The 21946-nt window shown below is 41.1% G+C and overlaps 1 protein-coding gene across 1 annotated transcript in view; it reads left to right on the forward strand.

Annotated features, from left to right (window-relative positions):
• Positions 1-21946, forward strand: part of VOPP1 (VOPP1 WW domain binding protein) — an 87164-nt gene that overhangs the window by 37199 nt on the left and 28019 nt on the right. The window contains exon 2 of the mRNA XM_033411279.2: positions 8637-8695. Coding sequence (XP_033267170.1) covers positions 8637-8695 — 59 coding nt within the window. The remainder of the gene's footprint in view (positions 1-8636; positions 8696-21946) is intronic.

Genomic DNA, 21946 nt, shown 5'->3' on the forward strand with positions numbered 1-21946 from the left:
GGAGTGACTTTTGGAAAGCCCGTAGGTAGTCTAAGGATGGGGGCTGCTTCCAGGGGAACCAGCCATGTGATTAGAGGATTGGAACTTTCAGTCCACCCCCAGATCTCCAGAGGAACGGACAAGAGCGGGAGATTGAATCTGTTTACCAATGGCCAATGATTTCATCATGCCTGTGTAATGAAGCCCCCATAAAAACCCAAAAGGATGGGGTTCACAGGCTTCCAGGGTGACCACGTGGAGATTCGGGAAGAGCGGTACACAGAGAGCATGGAGACTGTGCCCTGCCCTTCCCCCAGACCTTGCCCTATGCGTTGCTTCCATCTGGCTGCTCCTGAGTTACAATAAACCAGTGATCTAGTGAGTAAAATGTTTCCATGAGTTCTGTGAGCTGCTCTAGCAAATTAACGGAACCCAAGGAGAGGGTCGTAGGAACCTCCAATCTATAGCTGGTTGGTCAGAAGCACAGGTGACAACCTGGACTTGCGATTGACGTCTGAGAGGGGAGGGGAGTAGGGCAGTCATGGAGGACTGAGCCCTTGACCTGTGGGCTCTGACGCTGTCTCCAGGTAGTGTCAGATGGAGTTGAATTGTAGGACCCCCGGCTGGTGTCGGAGCATTGCTTGGTGAGGGGGAAGCCCACGCACATCGGGCGTCAGATATGTTGTGAGTGTGGTCATTGTGTGTGAGGGAAGCACAGGAGGAGTGTGGCTTTTCCAACGCAGTGGTGTATAAATTAAACCTCACGTTGAGCTAGAACTTGGATGACATGACAGTCTCGTAAATTACGCTTTCTATTGATAATTATGTTAACAGAATAACGTGGTTTTCAGAACTCTTGTGTTCAGGTGAACAGGAGCGCTGCATGCCTGTTTTGAGTGCTTCAGGGGATCCTGTCTTTTGCACTAATTTAGGGTTATGTGCCTGTTGTTACCACAACAGCTTCTGATTATTGTTAGAGGAACTTAAGACTCAACAGAGAGATATTTGTAAAGTAACCCAAAAGAAATCACACTGTCCAAAAATAACACTATAAAGTTAAGCTTATATATAGTCCCATTCTTTTTCCTATGAATATACATTAATATTTATTTTTATATTGTTAAAATCAAGTATATGTAATGTGTTTAAGACTGACTGCATAAAATGAGCATTTTCCATGATGTTAAAATTTTCATAAATATGGTTTTAATTACTGACTACGTGAGTATTTGTTTCAGTAACCCCCTCTGGCCTTGTATATTCTTTTTAACAAACTTTGCTTATCTGTTACTTCTTATTTAATTCCTACCTGGATAATGTTTACTTTTGTCAACCAATTATATTTCCTTAATTTCAATATCTCTTTATATCCACTCTCGAATTCTGTATTGGACCGCAAATGATCTGCTTTTTTTTAATTTTTTTTATTTTTTTTATTTTTTAACATCTTTATTGGAGTATAATTGCTTTACAATGGTATGTTAGTTTCAGCTTCACAACAAAATGAATCAGTTATATATATACATATATTCCCATATCTCTTCCCGCTTGCGTCTCCCTCCCTCCCACCCTCCCTATCCCACCCCTCCAGGCGGTCACAAAGCACCGAGCTGATCTCCCTGTGCTATGCGGCTGCTTCCCACTAGCTATCTACCTTACGTTTGGTAGTGTATATATGTCCATGCTTCTCTCTTGCTTTGTCACAGCTTACCCTTCCCCCTCCCCATATCCTCAAGTCCCTTCTCTAGTAGGTCTGTGTCTTTATTCCTGTCTTACCCCTACGTTCTTCATGACATTTTTTTCTTAAATTCCATATATATGTGTTAGCATACGGTATTTGTCTTTCTCTTTCTGACTTACTTCACTCTGTATGACAGACTCTAGGTCTATCCACCTCATTACAAATAGCTCAATTTCGTTTCTTTTTATGGCTGAGTAATATTCCATTGTATATATGTGCCACATCTTCTTTATCCATTCATCCAATGATGGACAAGGGATAAATGTTAATAACCCTGTTTAAGTTATGTACATTTCAAAGGTTCTTTGACATATATTGAAAAATTGTCCTCCTGAGACATTATACTTCCAACAGTATCATGTGATGTGTATTTTCCTTCATGCCCTTATCAACTGTAGATACTAGGTCTTTTTCTTTTTCATTAAATAATTTGATATATAAATCCATACTATTATAATTTACATTTATTTGATTACTAATGAACTGCATCTTTTGAAATAGGTTTATTGACCTTTTGTGTTTCTTCTTTGAAGAATTCTCATTTCTATCACTTTTATTTTTTCCTATTGGGATTTTTATCCTTTCTTATTGGATTATATAAGCTCTTTATTGTTTAAGGGCATTAATCTTATTCTATTTGAATGCTTTCCTCTATTTTCCTTTTAATTTTGGTGATCTAATTGAACTTGAGGAAATCTGCTCTCCTACCATTCTGTTATGAAAAACCAAAGCAGATAAAGCAAAGAGACTTTATTTAGAGTAAGTTATGGGAGTTCACAGAATTTTCTCAGGGCTATGCAGCTGGGACTACTTATGTCTTATAGTCTCCATGACTCTAAGATCTTCAGGATGTTAGTAGATAGTGCTACATCTCTGTTGGTTATTTGCTGGCCATATATGATGTGGTTTCTTCTGTAAGACATTGGAAGATTATTTATTTCTGTTTTCTTGAGTTTCTCTGCTTTTTTTCCCTTTAATAAATGATGTTTATGAGCAGCCTCATACTCTTATTTCTAAAAACAGCAGCAACAACAAAACAAACACAAAAAAACCAAGGTTCCTTGGAAATGTGCTCCTGAAAAAAATGAATGTCCAGAAGCCCAAGGATTAAGTAATGAACACTTAGGGAATTGATTTAAATTCCAGTACAGGAATTTAAAGCATGATCATTCCTATTTATTATTTGAAATTCAGAGACCTTGAGATAATTAACTGTCACTCCCTCCATAAATTCTTGATCAGACTTCAAGGCCTCTCCACGCCTCGTGCCTCTGTCCCTGGTCCTGAGCACAAAACCCGCCAGCGTCCGGGAGGCTCCCTCTTTCAGACTGCAGAGTGTGGAGCCCATGCTAACTGGGCTGAACTGAACGCAGCCGGATCTCAAGGCGCATCTGAGTTCAGCTTTTGACGAATGTGAAAACAGCACCTTGTCCCAGCACAGCGCGGAGAGAGTCGTCGGGCTGATTTCTCTTGGGGCAAAGCAGATTGTGGGCTTATTGGCCCACGGACAGACTGGCTAAAGTTATTACCACAATAAGTAAAATAAGGATCCTTACTTTCCAGGTGTGGGTGGGATTAGTTCTGTTAGTGAAGCCCTTGTTTGCCAGTTTGCTATTCATTTAAAGAAGGAAGAGGGGTAGGATTTAGATAAAATCCTCAGTGCTTTGAATCCCTTCGACTTTGCTCTTGACTACCACGTGTCCCAAAGTCACAGGTGGATTCACTTCTCTCAGAGTCGATCAGAATTGTGGTACAGCTATTCTTTGAACTTGGAATAGAAAAAGGATGTACTATTTTATTAAACGGTGGCATCCTGGTTCTTCCTATAGGCAGTAGAGATAGATGTAGAATAATTTATGTCAACATGAGGATTATTATTTGGGATTAGCAAGGATTTGTTCTTTGGGGCTTATTTAGATCTTGGCTAACTATGGATAACTATATTTAGGAGGGCTTAACTACATTTATAGATATCCTAGTCCTTCAATAACAGACCACTGGGATTCTTTCCTGAGTACAGATGTCTTACAAGCCTTTCCAGTTTAAAGCTTACATTCCCTCACTTGGATTTCTCCTGACACTAGATGTTCTCTCACAATTCCACAGATTCTGCTTTGTTAATAGTTTATAAATTGCATGTCGCTACTCTTTACACTCTCTTCAGGAAATAGATGGTTGTGCTATCAGTGCTTCCACTAGACACATCATGAGCTCTTTGAAGGCTTGCCGTTTGCCCAGAACGTGGTAGAGCATCTTGGCTATTGTGGGCGCCCAGTCAGTGACAGAAAGTAGCCGACCTGCCCTCTCCTAACAAGTGTATTTTCTGTTTCAGTAGATGGTCAGTTTTTGAGAAATCACGGTAGTATCTTTGCAGAATGCATAGAGCTACTTTTAGGGGTAGACGTAAAACCCTGAAATTGATTTTTTTCCCCCTTATTTACTTTTCAAAGTCTTTTTGGAGAGGGGCTTATTGTTTTTAGGGAGATTTTGGAAAACTGCATACCACAGAGTTTTCCAAAATGTAAGGTATTACATATTTAGAATCTTTGTTCTCAAGAGGTTCGGAAGCATGGTTTCTGCTTAAATGATAGATGGTCACGGGAAAAATGAGCCTTGGAAGTCATTTGTTCTAGAGAATTGAGAAAGCTGGCTTCAGGGTGCGCATTTCGGGATAGAGTTGCTAACGGTGGCTGTGGCATTTAGTCAGCTGTACCCCGGTCTGGCATTTAGATATGTGTGGTCTCAGTTACTTCATAAAGCCGTCTTATACATTCAGCAGGGAGGAGAGTCTGTCCTGTTTTATTTATTTTTTATTTTTTTATAACATCTTTATTGGAGTATAATTGCTTTACAGTGGTGTGTTAGTTTCTGCTTTATAACAAAGTGAATCAGCTGTACATATACATATATCCCCATATCTCCTCCCTCTTGCGTCTCCTTCCCACCCGCCCTGTCCCACCCCTCTAGGTGGTCACAAAGCACCGATCTGTCCTGTTTTAGAAGTAAGGAAGCTGAGATCCGGACTAACTGGCGACATGGCTGGTGAGTGGCAGTCAGGATTGGAACCCAGTTTTCTAGGCTTTAATCCATCCTTCCTCTATGGGGTGGATTCATCCGGGCCCCTGTGCCGTGGAACCTGGCACAGTGCTTCTGTCTGCTTTTGCCCATGCTGCCATCTGCCTGCCTGTGGTGTTGCCTCTGACAGCCCAGCATTGTTGGGCAGTATTCTGGAAAGCCCCGCCTCACTCATCCTTTACAAACTCCCATTTTGACCACATTTGCAAAGTTCCAGCTGTCTGGCTCCGCTGAATCCTGGTGTTTATGCTGATTTGGAAATTGCAATCGGTAGGCTAACTGTGGCTCTGCTGGTGGACTTTCACTTGGCAGGAACTGGCTCTTCATCCTGGGTGGTTTCCAGCAGGAATCTCCCTCTGCACTTCCTACCTGTGGAACCTAATCTCCATTTTTAGCACGAGGCCTCTCGGATGCTGTGCAAACTGACTTTGACACTGGTGTGCAGTTAACCAGCGTTTACTGGAGGAGAGACTCAGCAATGGAAAGGATCAGAGCTCCCCAGTCCTCATTCACTGTTCTTCAGTTGATTCATGAAATGCGACTTGCGTTCTTCCTATTCTCCAGATCTAAAATGGTATAATAATGTGTTAACTTTTGTGAGGTACCATATATACGTGTTGCTACGGTATCGACATTCCTTACAGGAAAGCTGTTGTAAAAAGTCCAGCGTCCAAAAGTAATGAAGACGTTGCCTGGATATTAGCAAATTTCAAGAACTTAACTTCTAGGCAGCTCAGTTTAAAAGGGATTTTTCTCTTCTCAGGAAATATGGCCGCAACATTTTCTTAAGAGAATCTCTAATAAAGGAACAAACGGGGTTCATACTTTAAAAATTGGTCTTACTTGAGTGGCTTAGTGAAAAATGGTGAAAGGTTATCAGCAAAGAACTGAGAAAGAGTAACAAACAAGCACCAGTGGAGTTACTGGATACCCCAGCAAACGCTGGGAAGAGACTGTGGGAGGTCTGAGCGCGAGTGGGTGGAGCTAGTGACCTTGGCATCTGAGGGCCCAGGAGAAGAGGGTGTTCTTGTAAGTTTCGTGTGCGCGTTAATCCCAGCTCCCTCCATGTGGTCACTTCTGGCAAAGGGGTGGCCTGTGTAGGAGATCCGTGATGGCACTTAGGGAATCTCTTTGGGCCGGGGAGAGTGGATTTTAAAAAAAATCTGGGCCCGTTGCCCTGGGTCTCCATTGAGATGCCTTTCGGGGTGGCCAGGGCAGCAGGGAGGGAGGTTTTGTTTTTTTTTAAATTTTATTTATTTATTTTTGGCTGCGTTGTCTTCCTTGCAGTGCGCGGGCTTCTCACTGCGGTGGCTTCTCTTGTTGCAGAGCACGGGCACTAGGCACGTGGGCTCAGTAGTTGTGGCATGCGGGCTCAGTAGTTGCAGCGCAATGGGCTCCAGGTGCGTGGGCTCAGTAGTTGTGGCTTGCAGGCTCTAGAGCGCAGGCTCAGTAGTTGTGGTGCATGGGCTTAGTTGCTCCACGGCATGTGGGATCTTCCCGGACCAGGGCTCAGAACCCGTGTCCCCTGCATTGGCAGGCGGATTCTTAATCACTGCGCCACCAGGGAAGTCCAAGGGAGGGGTTTTGGACTTGGGCTCTGGTGTCCTGAGCTTCGGGACTGGCATCAGGGGCACCATTTCTTGACTGTGTGGAACTTGAGTGTCAAATTCCAAGAAAGTGTGTCTGTCTCTAGTGGTGATGGAGAAAGAAGAAGAGACATTGGAAATGCCACCTGGAAATAAGACCCAGTTTCTCAGTTTATCGTAGAAGGCTCTAGTGAAATGAGTTGTAATTTAGGGCAGAGACCTGAAATTGCTTTTCCTTGCCAAAATAAATTGATTTCTTCAGCTGTCTGAACTTCATTTCTTGAACTGGACAAGAGCTAACCTAGTCTAAATTAAACTCATTTTCCATTAATAAAACTGGGTCACTTCAGGTTGCCTGAATGTGCTTCTGAGTGTCTTAAAGCATATATATTTTTTTAAAATCCCACGTTTCATGCTCTTTTCATAACTCATCTAATTTAGCCAGCATAACACATAACAATTTTTTAATATATTTATTTATTTATTTGGCTGTGTTGGGTCTTCGTTGCTGCGTGCGGGCTTTCTCTAGTTGCAGCGAGTGGGGTCTACTCTTTGTTTTGGTGCACAGGCTTCTCATTGTCATGGCTTCTCTTGTTGCAGAGCACGGGCTCTAGGCATGCAGGCTTCAGTAGTTGTGGCTCACGGGCTCTAGAGCGCAGGCTCAGTAGTTGTGGCGCACGGGCTTAGTTGCTCCGCGGCATGTGGGATCTTCCCGGACCAGGGCTCGGACCAGGGCTCGAACCCGTGTCCCCTGCATTGGCAGGCGGATTCTTAACCACTGTGCCACCAGGGAAGTCCAACACATAACATTTGAACTCACCTCTCCCTTGGCATTCTGCAATAGATTTGGGGTCTGTTTCTGAACTTCTACAGCTGTCAGGCAGACTGAGGCAGGAGGACATCACCATACTCCCGCAGGGGTAGGCGCTGGACAAGACAGTTCGTCCCTGCCTTGCCCAAAGAAAGCTTTGTTTTCACTGTGCCTTTTCCTGCTGGTAGGGACCGATGAAAATGGATCATGGAGGTAGGAAGTCGTGTATTTTTAAAGTGATGGCATGAGTGGATTAATTTTAGAAGAGCCTTGCTCAGCTAGGTCAGAGAGTTTCTGCTTGGAGCGCTCACTTGCAGTTGGTGCCACTGGCTTCCTCTTACTTGTCAGGTGTTTGAGATACTGAAGCCTCCAGGGTGGCATCGCACCTGCTCTGCCCTGCCCTCCCCTCCAGAAAGTTCAGCATCCACTTCCTTGGAAAACACAGGGTAGTCTCTCCTTGTCCCCCTCTTCCGTCTTTCTCCTCCCTGGGAATGATCAAGGGCAGGGCCCCCGCGGATGCGTCAGGTCAGTTCTGCCTCACAGAGTCTGGCAGACATGGGTGCCCACTGGGGAATCAACGACTTGAATATGGCTTTTGGAAGACAGTGGACCCTTGAACAATGTAGGTTTGAACTGCGTGGATCCACTTATACCTGAATTGTTTTCCGTGGTAAATACGACAGCACTACACGATCTGTGGGGACAGAGGGTTCTGACCAAAGTTCTACGCGAATTTTCAACTGTGTGGACAGTGGGTGCTCCGAATGTCTGCATTGTTCGAGGGTCAGCTGTATTCTGAAATATAAAGGTCTAGAAATGTTAAGACTCTGGGAAATGTCTTTCAAAACCCAAAATTGGGTGAAATCTTTCTAATAATTTACTTCTATCATTCTTTAGATATTTGAAGTATCATACCATGTGAATTTTTAAGAATGGATTGTTTTTAATCTGCATTTTTAATGAATTATTCATCCCCATTTAGTTATTTATTTATTTGGCTGGGCTGGGTCTTAGCTGTGGCACACCGGATCTTCGTTGCAGCCTGCTGGGTCTTTAGTTGCGGCGTGCGAACTCTTACTTGCGGCATGTGGGATCTAGTTCCCCGACCAGGAATTGAACCCGGGCCCCGTGCATTGGGAGCACAGAATCTTAGCCACTGGACCACCAGGGAAGTCCCCCCACCCCTTGTATTTAGAGCTATGAAAAGCTAGAAAAATTATAGGGAAATAGATGTTTTCCTATGTTTTCTTCTCTTTTAAAAAATTTGAAGAAATAACAAGTCATGTTGGGGATGGATCTCCCTCTAGTTCATCGTCCCCCCAACCCCTGCTTCTCACGCTTTAAGCTGCATTCACTCATCCTTCCTTGTTTCTTTTCATGGGATCTTCTCAACAATATGCAAACTACTTTTCACTGACAAAGCTTTTCTTCCTTCTATTTCCAGTGCACAGAGGCCAAAAAGCATTGCTGGTATTTTGAAGGACTCTATCCAACCTATTATATGTAAGTATTTGCACTTATCTGTTGGTTTGATTCTGTGGGCACATCTTTCTCTGGGAATTATTTCTTTCATAGGTCACAGGACTGGTTATGGGATGGGGCATGCCCAGCCTCACGAGGCCTCCACCCCACAATGAGCAGGCGACCTCCCTAAGGATGCTCTCCCTGCCCAGACCAGCTGCTCTGAGGACAGCATGGAATTCTGGGTGCTCTGTTCTGTGAGGCATGTTAGCTTGTACATGATTGGTCACAAAGGGTAAAATGTCTGAACAAGGCCAGAGTTATGCTGGTTTATACAAATCTTCCTAGGCAAAGGGAGCAAAAGGTGGTGGGAAAGAATTTTGAACTTGAGCAGGACAGGACAAAGTACTTAGCTCAGCTGCTGTGACTGTGAGAGAGAGAGAGAGAGAGAGAGAGAGAGACACGACAGTGATCACAAGGGTCACCCAGCCTGGCCCCTCCCCAGGCAGGTGCAGTCAGCCTTGTATGGCTCTTGGTTCAGGGCAGGTTATGCCTCTTCCTGTGCCCTCAGCACCTGCCAATATTACTCTTATTAAAGCATTGCCATATTTTCTCCCTATTGTTTTTCTGTATTTTTAATATATCTGCTGTGTTAGCCACTAGCTCTGCTGAGTCACCTGCCTAGGTGGCCAGATTAACTCTCTAGATTATTAATTATTATTTTTGATAGTGTTTTGAAGTTCTGTAAGTTTTGAGTGGAATGAGCCAAATTAATTTTTCCCAGAAACTCTTCTATTGACTTTTGTGAAACATGAGAAATTTCAGTAATGCATATAATTGTGTTATAGAAGAAACACTCTCTTTTCTAGTATATAGGGAGATTGGACAGGAAATACTACACAAAGAGGATTAGTTCTTAACTGGCCAAGATGTATGTTTTTCTTACCTGGCATTCTTGGGGAGTTTTTAATCTCAGAGAGACCAGTGTAGGTGGGGAAGGTTGCTGGGCTGTGAATGGGGACGAAGCACAGGGAAATGGGCACTTTTCCAGCCTTGGCTTCATATCAACAAGCAGGAGTCCTTACTGCCCTACGTGGTGGGAGTCCTGGCAGAAATCCTCTGCAACTGCAAAAAGACAAAATCCACTTGGAAGGTAAAGCAACAGCAAAAGGGCTTCGGTTCTAATTACAGAGTCGTCAGATTGAAGAAAAATGGTTGTGGGATAAAAGGGAGATGAAAAACTTGGTTCCTAGTACAGTGGGTTTTCCCTGGGAAGCTTTAGTTCTTGATTCAACTTCTTACGCAGGTGTGGCAGGTGTGAATCAACCCTGTCTTCCTTTGAGCTCTTTCTCCAGCTGTTTTGTAGATCAGCTGATGAACCATTTCCTGGTTTTTCAGAGGTTGGTAGTCAGAGGTCCTTGCTGTTCTTGTACTTACTTGCTCGTTTGTTCCTTTATACGTTTATTTATTCACTACATATTTTGAAAGTGTTTTTGCATTGACAGAAAATACAGAGACAAGCCCTGTTTTGTCACTCAGACCTGCTGGTTTGGATTCCTTTCACCTCTCTTCTCTGCTGATAGTGAGGGGAAGGGTCCTAAAAATTAAAAAGTAAAGTCACTCTGCTTTTAGAGTACTGAAGCTCAGTATAAAAGTAACAACAGGTGACATTCATTGAGCACTTAATATAGGCTAGGCAGTTTTACGTCCCTTACATGAATTTATGTCACTTAATCCCCTAGCCATTCCTCTCCTCTCTGTTCCCACTGCCTCCACCTGAGTCCATACCTCTGTCAATGCTCATCTGAAGCACTGTATAAACTCCCCCCGCCCAGTGTTACTGAGCTATAATTGGCATATAACATTGTATAGGTTTAAGGTATATAACGTGATGATTTGATACACTTATATGTTACAAAATGATTACCACAATAGCGTTAGCTAACACCTACATCACATCACATAATTACATTTTTTAGGTGATGAGAACATTTAAGATGTACTCTTTTAGTAACTTTAAAGTATATAATAAAGTATTATTAACTATAATCACCATGCTGTACATTCGAGCCCCAGAACTACTTATTTATCTTATAACTGGAAGTTTGTACTCCTTAACACGTCTCCTCATTCCATGCCCCCTGCCCCAGTCCCTGGTAACCACCATTCTACCCTCTTTTTCTTTTTAATAAATTTATTTATTTATTTATTTATTTATTTATGGCTGCATTGGGTCTTCGTTGCTGCACACGGGCTTTCTCTAGCTGTGGCGAGCGGGGCTGCTCTTCATTGCGATGCACGGGCTTCTCCTTGCGGAGCACGGGCTCTAGGCGCACGGGCTTCAGTAGTTGTGGCACTCAGGCTCAGTAGTTGTAGCTCGTGGGCTGTAGAGCACAGGCTCAGTAGTTGTGGCGCACAGGCTTAGTTGTTCCGCGGCATGTGGGATCTTCCTGGACCAGGGCTTGAACCCGTGTCCCCTGCATCGGCAGGTGGACTCCCAACCACTGCACCACCAGGGAAGCCCGGCAGGTGGATTCTTAACCACTGTGCCACCAGGGAAGTCCTACCCTCTTTTTCTAAGAGTTCTGTGTTTTAGATTCCACATGTAAGTGAGATCATAACGATTTATCTTTCTCTGTCTTATTTCGCTTAGCATAATGCCCTCAAAGTCCATCTATGTTGTTGCAAATGGCAGGATTTCCCTCTTTCTCAGGACTGAATAAAATTCCATTGTGTATATATGTACCAGATCGTCTTTATCCATTCATCCATTGACAGACAGGTTGTTTCCATGTCTTGGCTATTGTGAATGATGCTACAATGAACCATAAGATTGCAGATACCTCTTTGAGATCTTGTTTCCACTTCCTTTGCATATACACCCAGAAGTAGAATTGGCAGCTCTATTTTTAATTTTTTGCTGTTCTCCGTAGTGGCTGTACCAATTTACATTCCTACCAACAGTGCACAGGGTTCACATTTTTTCCACACCGACACTTGTCTTTTTGATGTTAGCCATTCTAACAGGTGTGAGGTGATACCTCTGTGTGGTTTTGGTTTGCATTTCCCTGTTGATTCATGATGATTGAGTACTTTTCATGTACCTGTTGGCTATCTCTGTGTCTTCTTTGGAAAATGATCTGTTCAGTTCCTCTGCCCATTTTTTAATTGGATTATTTGGTTTTTTTGCTGTTGAGTTATATGAGTTCCTTGTATGTTTTAGATATTAATCCCTTATCTGATATATGGTTTGCAAATATTTTCTTCCATTCAGTAGACTGCCTTTTCATTTTGTTGAGTGTTTCTTCTGCTGAACAGAAGTGTTTTAGTTTAATGTAGTCCCTTTTGTTTTTTGTGTTTTTGTTTGTGCTTTTGGTGTCATGTCCAAAGTCATTGCCAAGACCAGTGTTGAGGAGTTTCAGTGTCTTCCCTACAGTTTCTTCTAGGAGTTTTAGATCCATTTCAAGTTAATTTTTGTGAGTGGTATAAGATAGGGGTTCAATTTCATTTTTCTCCATGTGTTTCTTCAGTTTTCCCAGAGCTATTTGTTAAAGAGACTATCTTTCCCCATTGGATGCTTTTGGCTCTTGTGTTAAATATTAGTTGACCTTTTATGCTAGGGTTTATTTCTGGGCTTTTTATTCTGTTCCATTGGTTAGTGTGTCTATATTCATGTCAGTACCAAACTGTTTTTATTACTGTAGCTTTGTTGTATAACCTGAAGTCAGGGAGTGTGATACCTCCAGCTTAGTTCTTTTCAGGGTTGCTTTGGCTATTCAAGGTCTTTTGTGATTCCATACAAATTTTAGGATTGTTTTTTCTATTTCTGTAAAAATGCCATTGGAATTTTGATAGGAATTCCAGTGATGCTCTAGATGACTTTATAATGGATCTCCTTTCATTCTCTTCTCCCATCAAGTTCTCACTTCTTTCTAAATTACTGAAAATTTTGTGTCACTCTCCTACTTTAAAACGTCAGGAACAAAGTTCAAATCCTTAGCCAACTGTAAACAGGTTTCCATGATACTTGGCTGGTTTTATCTTCTTTATTGTGAGTCCCATGAAGGCAAGGCCCACAGCTTTATTTTAAAAATTTTCTTATTTGTCTTTTTTTTTTAATTGAAGTAAAGTTTATTTACAATGTTGTGTTAGTTTCAGGTGTACAGCAAAGTGACTCAGTTATTTTTATATATATATATATATATATATAAAGAATATATATTCTTATCAGATTCTTTTCCATTATAGGTTATTACAAGATATTGAATATAGTTCCCTGTACAACAGTAGGTCCTTGCTGTTTATCTATTTTATCTAGTAGTTGTGCCTGTTAATCCCAAACTCCTAATTTATCCTTCCCCCGTTCCCCCTTTGGTGGCCATAAGTTTGTTCTCTATGTCTGTGAGTATATTTCTGTTTTGTATTAATGAACTTATGTATGTTCATTTGTATAGTTTTTTAGATTCCACATATAAGTGATATCATGTGATATATGTCTTTCTTTGTCTGGTTTACTTCAGCTTAGTATGATAATCTCTAGGTCCACCCATGTTGCTGCAAATGGCATTATTTCATTCTTTTTAAAAAATTTTTGTTGAAGTATAGTTGATTTACAATGTTGTGTTAATTTCTGCTGTACAGCAAAGTGATTCAGTTATACATATATATATTCCTTTTCATATTCTTTTCCATTATGGTTTATCACAAGATATTGAATGTAGTTCCCTGTGCTATATGGTAGGACCTTGTTGTTTACCTATCCTGTGTATTATAGCATCTGCTAATCCCAAACTCCCAACCCTTTCCTCCCCCACCCCTCCCCTTGGCAACCACAAGTCTGTTCTCTATGTCTGTTTCTGTTTTGTAGATATGTTCATTTGTGTTGTATTTTAGATTCCACATATAAATGATATATGGTATTTGTCTTTCTCTTTCTGACTTATTTTGCTTAGTATGATAATCTCTAGGTCCATTCATGTTGCTGCAAATGGCATTATTTCATTCTTTTTATGGCTGAGAAATAATCCATTGTATATATGTACCACATCTTCCTTATCCATTCATCTGGTGATAGACATTTAGGTTGCTTCCATGTCTTAGCTACTGTACATACTGCTGCAATGAACACTGGGGTGCATGTTTGAAATAGAGCTTTTGTCTTTTCCGGATATATGCCCAGGTGTGGGATTGCAGGATCATACGGTAATTTTTAGTTTTTTAAGGAACCTCCATACTGTTCTCCATAGTGGCTGCACCAATTTACATTCCCACCAACAGTGGAGGAGGGTTCCCTTTTCTCCACACCCTCTCCAGCATTTATTGTTTGTACACTTTCTGATGATGGCCATTCTGACTGGTGTAAGTTGGTACCTCATTGTAGTTTTGATTTGCATTTCTCTAATAATTAGCAATGCTGAGCTTCTTTTCATGTCCCTATTAGGGCCCACAACTTTTAAATGAACTCTCCATGCTAGGACAGTGCCTGGCACACAGGGGACATCCCTGAATGTTAAGTGGATTTGAGTGGGTGCTTTTCTATCCAGTCACCACCACTGGTCAGCATTGGCTCTGCTGGTTCCTCTCAGGCATTTCCATGTTCTCTGCCGGGCAGGGTCCTAAGTTCCTCCTTCCTAGTTGGCTCTGATATAGCATCTTAGAGGGTCTTCACACAGTGTTGTGTGTCCACTGAGGGCTTCTGAGATAGATTGGGCCTTGATGTGTGCATCTGTTTGGCCTCAGTGTGTGGCATAGTACATGGCACTCGATGCTTGTCTTCACGTTTGCAGTTTGTTTACTACCAGCTTGTTTTGCCCGGATTTCATTTCCCATATTCTGGAAACTTGTCCTTAAATAGATTTTTAAGTGTTCTGGGGTCCAGAAGATCAGGGGTGAAATATTTGCTCTATTACTTTTTTACAAAACTGAGATGAAACTTACCACAAAAAAAGAAAATTACAGGCCAATATCACTGATGAACATAGGTGCAAAAATCCTTGACAAAATACAAGCAAGCTTAATCCAACAGCACATTAAAAGGATCATACACTGGGTTCAAGATGGCAGAGTAAAAGGACGTGCTCTCACTCCCTCTTGTAGCAACACCAGAATTACAACTAACTGCTGAACAATCATCGACAGGAAGACACTGGAACTCAGCAAAAAGGATACCCCACATCCAAAGACAAAGGAGTAGCCACAATGAGACACCAGTAGGAGGGGCGCAATCACAATAAAATCAAATCCCATAACTGCTGGGTGGGTGACTCACAAACTGGAGAACACTTATACCACAGAAGTCCACCCACTGGAGTGAAGGTTCTGAGCCCCACGTCAGGCTTCCCAACCTCGGGGCCTGGCAATGGGAGGAGGAATTCCTAGAGAATCAGACTTTGAAGGCTAGCGGGATTTGATTGCAAGATTTCAACAGGACTGGGGGAAACAGAGACTCCACTCTTGGAGGGCACACACAAAGTAGTGTGTGCATCGGGACCCAGGGGAAGGAGCAGTGACCCCATAGGAGACTGAACCAGACCTACCTGCTAGTGTTGGAGGGTCTCCTGCAGAGGCAGGGTATGGCTGTGTGTCACCGTGAGGACAAGGACACTGGCAGCAGAAGTTCTGGGAAGTACTCCTTGGCATGAGCCCTCCCAGATTCCACCATTAGCCCCACCAAAGAGCCCAGGTAGGCTCCAGTGTTGGGTTGTCTCAGGCCAAAAAACCAACAGGGAGGGAACCCAGCCCCACCCATCAGCAGACAAGTGGATTAAAGTTTTACTTAGCTCTGCCCACCAAAGCAACAGCCAGCTCTACCCACCACCAGTTCCTCCCATCAGGTAACTTGCACAAGCCTCTTAGATAGCCTCATCCACCACAGGGCAGACAGCAGAAGCAAGAACTACAATCCTGCAGCCTGTGGAACAAAAACACATTCACAGAAAGATAGACAAGATGAAAAGGCAGAGGGCTATGTACCAGATGAAGGAACAAGATAAAACCCCAGAAAAACAGCGAAATGAAGTGAAGATAGGCAACCTTCCAGAAAAAGAATTCAGAATAATGGTAGTGAAGGTGATCCAGGACCTTGGAAAAAGAATGGAGGCAAAGATCGAGAAGATGTAAGAAATGTTTAACAAAGACCTAGAAGAATTAAAGAACAAACAAACAGAGATGAACAACACAATAACTGAAATGAAAACTACACTAGGAGGAATAGCAGAATAACTGAGGCAGAAGAATGGATAAGTGACCTAGAAGACAGAATGGTGGAATTCACTGCTGCAGAGCAGAATAAAGAAAAAAGAATGAAAATAAATGAAGACAGCCTAAGAGACCTCTGGGACAACATGAAACGCAACAACATTCACATTATAGGGGTCCCAAAAGGAGAAGAGAGAGAGAGAAAGGACCCGAGAAAATATTTGAAGAGATTATAGTCGAAAACTTCCCTAACATGGGAAAGGAAATAGCCACCCAAGTCCAGGAAGTACAGAGTCCCATACAGGATGAACCCAAGGAGAAACACGCTGAGACACATAGTAATCAAATTGGCAAAAATTAAAGACAAAGAAAAATTATTGAAAGCAACAAGGGAAAAATGACAAATAACATACAAGGGAACTCCCATAAGGTTAACAGCTGATTACTCAGCAGAAACTCTACAAGCCAGAAGGGAGTGGCATGATATACTTAAAGTGATGAAAGGGAAGAACCTACAACAAAGATTACTCTACCCAGCAAGGATTTCATTCAGATTCGATGGAGAAATCAAAAGCTTTACAGACAAGCAAAAGCTGAGAGAATTCAGCACCACCAAACCAGCTCTACAACAAATGCTAAAGGAACTTCTCTAAGTGGGAAACACAAGAGAAGAAAAGGACCTACAAAAACAAACCCACAACAGTTAAGAAAATCGTAATAGGAACATACATATTGATAATTACCTTAAATGTGAATGGATTAAATGCTCCAACCAAAAGACACAGGCTTGCTGAATGGATACAAAAACAAGACCCATATATATGCTGTCTACAAGAGACCCACTTCAGAGCTAGGGACACATTCAGACTGAAAGTGAGGAGATGGAAAAAGATATTCCATGCAAATGCATATCAAAAGAAAGCTGGAGTAGCAATACTTATATCAGATAAAATAGACTTTAAAATAAAGAATGTTACAAGAGACAAGGAAGGACACTACATAATGATCAAGGGATCAATCCAAGAAGAAGATATAACAATTAGAAATATATATACACCCAACATAGGAGCACCTCAATATATAAGGCAACTGCTAACAGCTCTAAAAGAGGAAATTGACAGTAACACAATAATAGTGGGGGACTTTAACACCTCACTTACACCAATGGACAGATCATCCAAACAGAAAATTAATAAGGAAACACAAGCTTTAAATGACACAATAAACCGGACGGATTTAATTGTTAGTTATAGGACATTCCATCCAAAAACCGCAGATTACACTTTCTTCTCAAGTGCACGTGGAACATTCTCCAGGATAGATCACATCTTGGGTCACAAATCAAGCCTCAGTAAATTTAAGAAAATTGAAATCATATCAAGCATCTTTTGTGACCACAACGCTATGAGATTAGAAATCAGTTACAGGGAAAAAAACGTAAAAAGCACAAACACATGGAAGCTAAACAATACGTTACTAAATAACCAAGAGATCACTGAAGAAATCAAAGAGGAAATCAAAAAATACCTAGAGACAAATGACAATGAAAACACAACGATCCAAAACCTATGGGATACAGCAAAAACAGTTCTAAGAGGGAAGTTTGTAGCTATACAAGCCTACCTCAAGAAACAAGAAAAATCTCAAATAAACAATCTAACATTACACCTAAAGGAACTAAAGAAAGAAGAACAAACAAAACCTAAAGTTAGGAGAAGGAAAAAAATCATAAAGATCAGAGCAGAAATAAATGAATTAGAAACAAAGAAAACAATGGCAAAGATCAATAAAACTAAAAGCTGGTTCTTTGAGAAGATAAACAAAATTGATAAACCATTAGCCAGACTCATCAAGAGGGAGAGGACTCAAATCAATAAAATTACAAATGAAAAAGGAGAAATCACAACTGACACTGCAGAAATACAAAGGATTATAAGAGATTACTACAAACAACTCTATGCCAATAAAATGTACAACCTGGAAGAAATGGACAAATTCTTAGAAAGGTATAACCTTCCAAGACTGAACCAGGAAGAAATAGAAAATATGAACAGACCAATCACAAGTAATGATATTCAAACTGTGATTAAAAATCTTCCAACAAACTAAAGTCCAGGACCGGATGGCTTCACAGGTGAATTCTATCAAACATTTAGAGAAGAGCTAACACCCATCCTTCTCAAACTCTTCCCAAAAACTGCAGAGGAAGGAAAACTCCCAAACTCATTCTATGAGGCCATCACCACCCTAAAACCAAAACCAGACCAAGATACTACTAAAAAAGAAAATTACAGACCAATATCACTGATGAATATAGATGCAAAAATCCTCAACAAAATATTAGCAAACAAAATCCAACAACACATTAAAAGGATCATACACCATGATCAAGTGGGATTAATCCCAGGGATGCAAGGATTCTTCAATATACGCAAATCAATCAATGTGATACACCATATTAACAAATTGAAGAAGAAAAACCATATGATCATCTCAATAGATGCAGAAAAAGCTTTTGACAAAATTCAACACCCATTTATGATAAAAACTCTCCAGAAAGTGGGCATAGAGGGAACCTACCTCAACATAATAAAGGCCCTGTATGACAAACCCATAGCAAACATCATTCTCAATGGTGAAAAAGTGAAAGCATTTCCTCTAAGATCAGGAACAAGACAAGGATGTCCACTCTCACCACTATTATTAAACGTAGTTTTGGAAGTCCTAGTCACAGCAATCAGAGAAGAAAAAGAAATAAAAGGAATCCAAATTGGAAAAGAAGAAGTAAAACTGTCACTGTTTGCAGATGACATGATACTATACATAGATAATCCTAAAGATGCCACCAGAAAATTACTAGAGCTAATCAATGAATTTGGTAAAGTTGCAGGATACAAAATTAATGCACAGAAATCTTTTGCATTCCTAAACACCAATGATGAAAAATCTAAAAGAGAAATTAAGGAAACACTCCCATTTACCATTGCAACAAAAAGAATAAAATACCTAGGAATAAACCTACCTAGGAAGACAAAAGACCTGTATGCAGAAAACTATAAGACACTGCTGAAAGAAATTAAAGATGATACCAACAGATGGAGAGATCTTCCATGTTCTTGGATTGGAAGAATCAACATTGTTAAAATGACTATACTACCCAAAGCAATCTACAGATTCAATGCAATCCCTGTCAAATTACCAATGGCATTTTTTTAAATAGAACTAGAACAAAAAAATCTTAAAATTTGTATGGAGGCACAAAAGACCCCGAATAGCCAAATCAGTCTTGAGGGGAAAAAATGGAGTTGGAGGAATCAGACTCCCTGACTTCAGACTATACTACAAAGCTACAGCAATCAAGACAATATGGTACTGGCACAAAAACAGAAATATAGATCAATGGAACAGGATAGAAAGCCCAGAGGTAAACCCACACACCTATGATCAACTAATCTATACAAAGGAGGCAAGGATATACAATGGAGAAAAGACAGTCTCTTCAATAAGTGGTGCTAGGAAAACTGGACAGCTACGTGTAAAAGAATGAAATTAGAACACTCCCCAACACCATACACAAAAATAAACTCAAAATGGATTAGAGACCTAAATGTAAGACCGGACACTGTGAAACTCTTAGAGGAAAACATAGGAAGAAAACTCTGACATAAATCATAGCAGGATCTTTTTTGATCCACCTCCTAGAGTAATGGAAATAAAAACAAAAATAAACAAATGGGACCTAATGAAACTTTAAAAGCTTTTGCAAAGCAAAGGAAACTACAAGGAAGACGAAAAGACAACCCTCAGAATGGGAAAAAATGTTTGCAAACAAATCAACGGACAAAGGATTAATCTCCAAAATATATAAACAGCTCATGATGCTCCATATTAAAAAAACAAACAACCCAATCAAAACATGGGCAGAAGACCTAAATAGGCATTTCTCCAAAGACGACATACAGATGGCCAAGAAGCACATGAAAAGCTGCTCAACATCACTAATTATTAGAGAAATGCAATCAAAACTACAGTGAAGTATCACCTCACACCAGTTAGAATGGGCATCATCAGAAAATCTACAAACAACAAATGCTAGAGAGGGTGTGGAGAAAAGGGAACCCTCCTACACTGTTGCTGATAAAGTAAATTGGTGCAGCCACTGTGGAGAACAGTATGGAGTTTCTTTAAAAACTAAAAATAAAACTACAACATTATCCTGCAATCCTACTTCTGGGCATATACCCAGAAAAGATGAAAACTCTAATTTAAAAGATACATGCACCCCAATGTTCGTTGCAGCATTACTTACAATAGCTAAATGGAACCAACCTAAATGTCCATCAACGGAGGAATGGATAAAGGAGATGTGGTATATATATATATACACCACATATATAATGGAATATTACTCAGCCATAAAAAAGAATGAAATTATGCCATTTGTGGCAACATGGATGGACCTGGAGATTATCATACTACTAAGTGAAGTAAGCCAGACAGAGAAAGACAACTATCATATGATTATCACTTATATGTGGAATATAAAAGAAAGATACAAATGAACTTATATACAAAACAGAAATAGACCCACAGACTTAGAAAACAAACTTATGGTTACCAAAGGGGGAAGGTAGGGGGAGGGATAAATTAGGAGTTTGGGACTATCATACACACACCGCTATATATAAACTAGATAAACAACAGGGACCTACTTTATAGCACAGGCAACTCTACTCAATATTTTACAATAACCTATAAGGGAAAAGAATCTGAAAAAGAATATATATATATTTATATATGTGTGTATATATGTGTGTGTGTGTGTGTATTGTGTATATATATATATATATACATATATATACACACACATATATGCATAACAGTTACTTTGCTGTACATCTGAAACACATTGTAAATCAACTATAGTTCAATTAAAAAAAAACAAAACAGGTGAAATTTACATAACAGAATGAACCATTTTGAAGTGAACAGCACGGTGGCATTGTAGTTCGGGGCCTGTGTATGGCCAGCACTGAAATCATATGCAGATGTATACACACCCAAGTGTAGCTTGCATCTGTGCTGTGTATGCACACAAGGCTGGTTCTTACACAAACCGACCTTGCCACATGCCTCCACCCTTGAGGCGTGTTGATGTCCTGACACACCCACGGGCTCAGTGTGCTGCTGGCAGAAGAGCTGCTTTTTACCGTCCGCTCCATTTAGCATGTGAAAACTCATCTCCCTGCTTTCCATCAAGCTGGGGCAATGGAGTGCTTATATCCAAGGGGAGTCAGGAGGAGTGACTTAGATGTATTCTACTCTGTCCCAGCTTTCGTTGCTTAAGGATCGATTTGCTGCAGGCTAGATACCAGCCGCAGACCGATCACAACCTAGGCTAGAAGCACTTGCGCCTGTGTGTCGTTCCTGGAAGCCAACCCCATCGTGGTTTCTGTGGACGTGGCACAGATGGTGGTACAGGTAAAGGAGACTCGCTTACAGCCCAGGCTTGCCCTTGCTGGGGGCCTGGGCATCAAGGTCCAGCACTGTGGTCTGCATGGCACACCAGACCTGCCTCTGGACACACGTCCGGTGCCACGTGCTTACTGCTCGAGGAGCCGGATGCTACACCTCCTTCGTTCAATCCCCCGATGCCTGTTGAGTGTCTGCCACATGCCGGCTGTTGGGGTCCAGTGGTGCAGGTCAGGGGTGGTACTGTGCCCCAGGGAGCTGGGACACAATAATGTGTGACCGACCAGTTAATATTTTGAAGCACCTTTAACATTAAATTGAAAAATCATGAGTTATGACAGATCTCATTTAACAAATATATTCCTGGTATATTCTGCCTTCCATTTCTTCTGGGCAAAGTGCTTTGTGTAAGATTCTCCTAGATAGATAATTCCTGAAAGATATGTTGACTCCAGATGGTATTTTTATTCTGTTTGAGGGTTCCCCCCTGTGGAAAAACATGTTACAAACAACACCTCTGTTTTGTGCTTATAACTTACCATGGAGCACACTGGGGAGAGAACATGCAGGTCACACACTTGTTTTACAGATTTTACTCTTGCTTTTGAAATCTAATTTCATTTG

The sequence above is a fragment of the Orcinus orca genome, chromosome 9, assembly GCF_937001465.1.
Source record: "Orcinus orca chromosome 9, mOrcOrc1.1, whole genome shotgun sequence".
Taxonomy (NCBI): Eukaryota; Metazoa; Chordata; class Mammalia; order Artiodactyla; family Delphinidae; genus Orcinus; species Orcinus orca.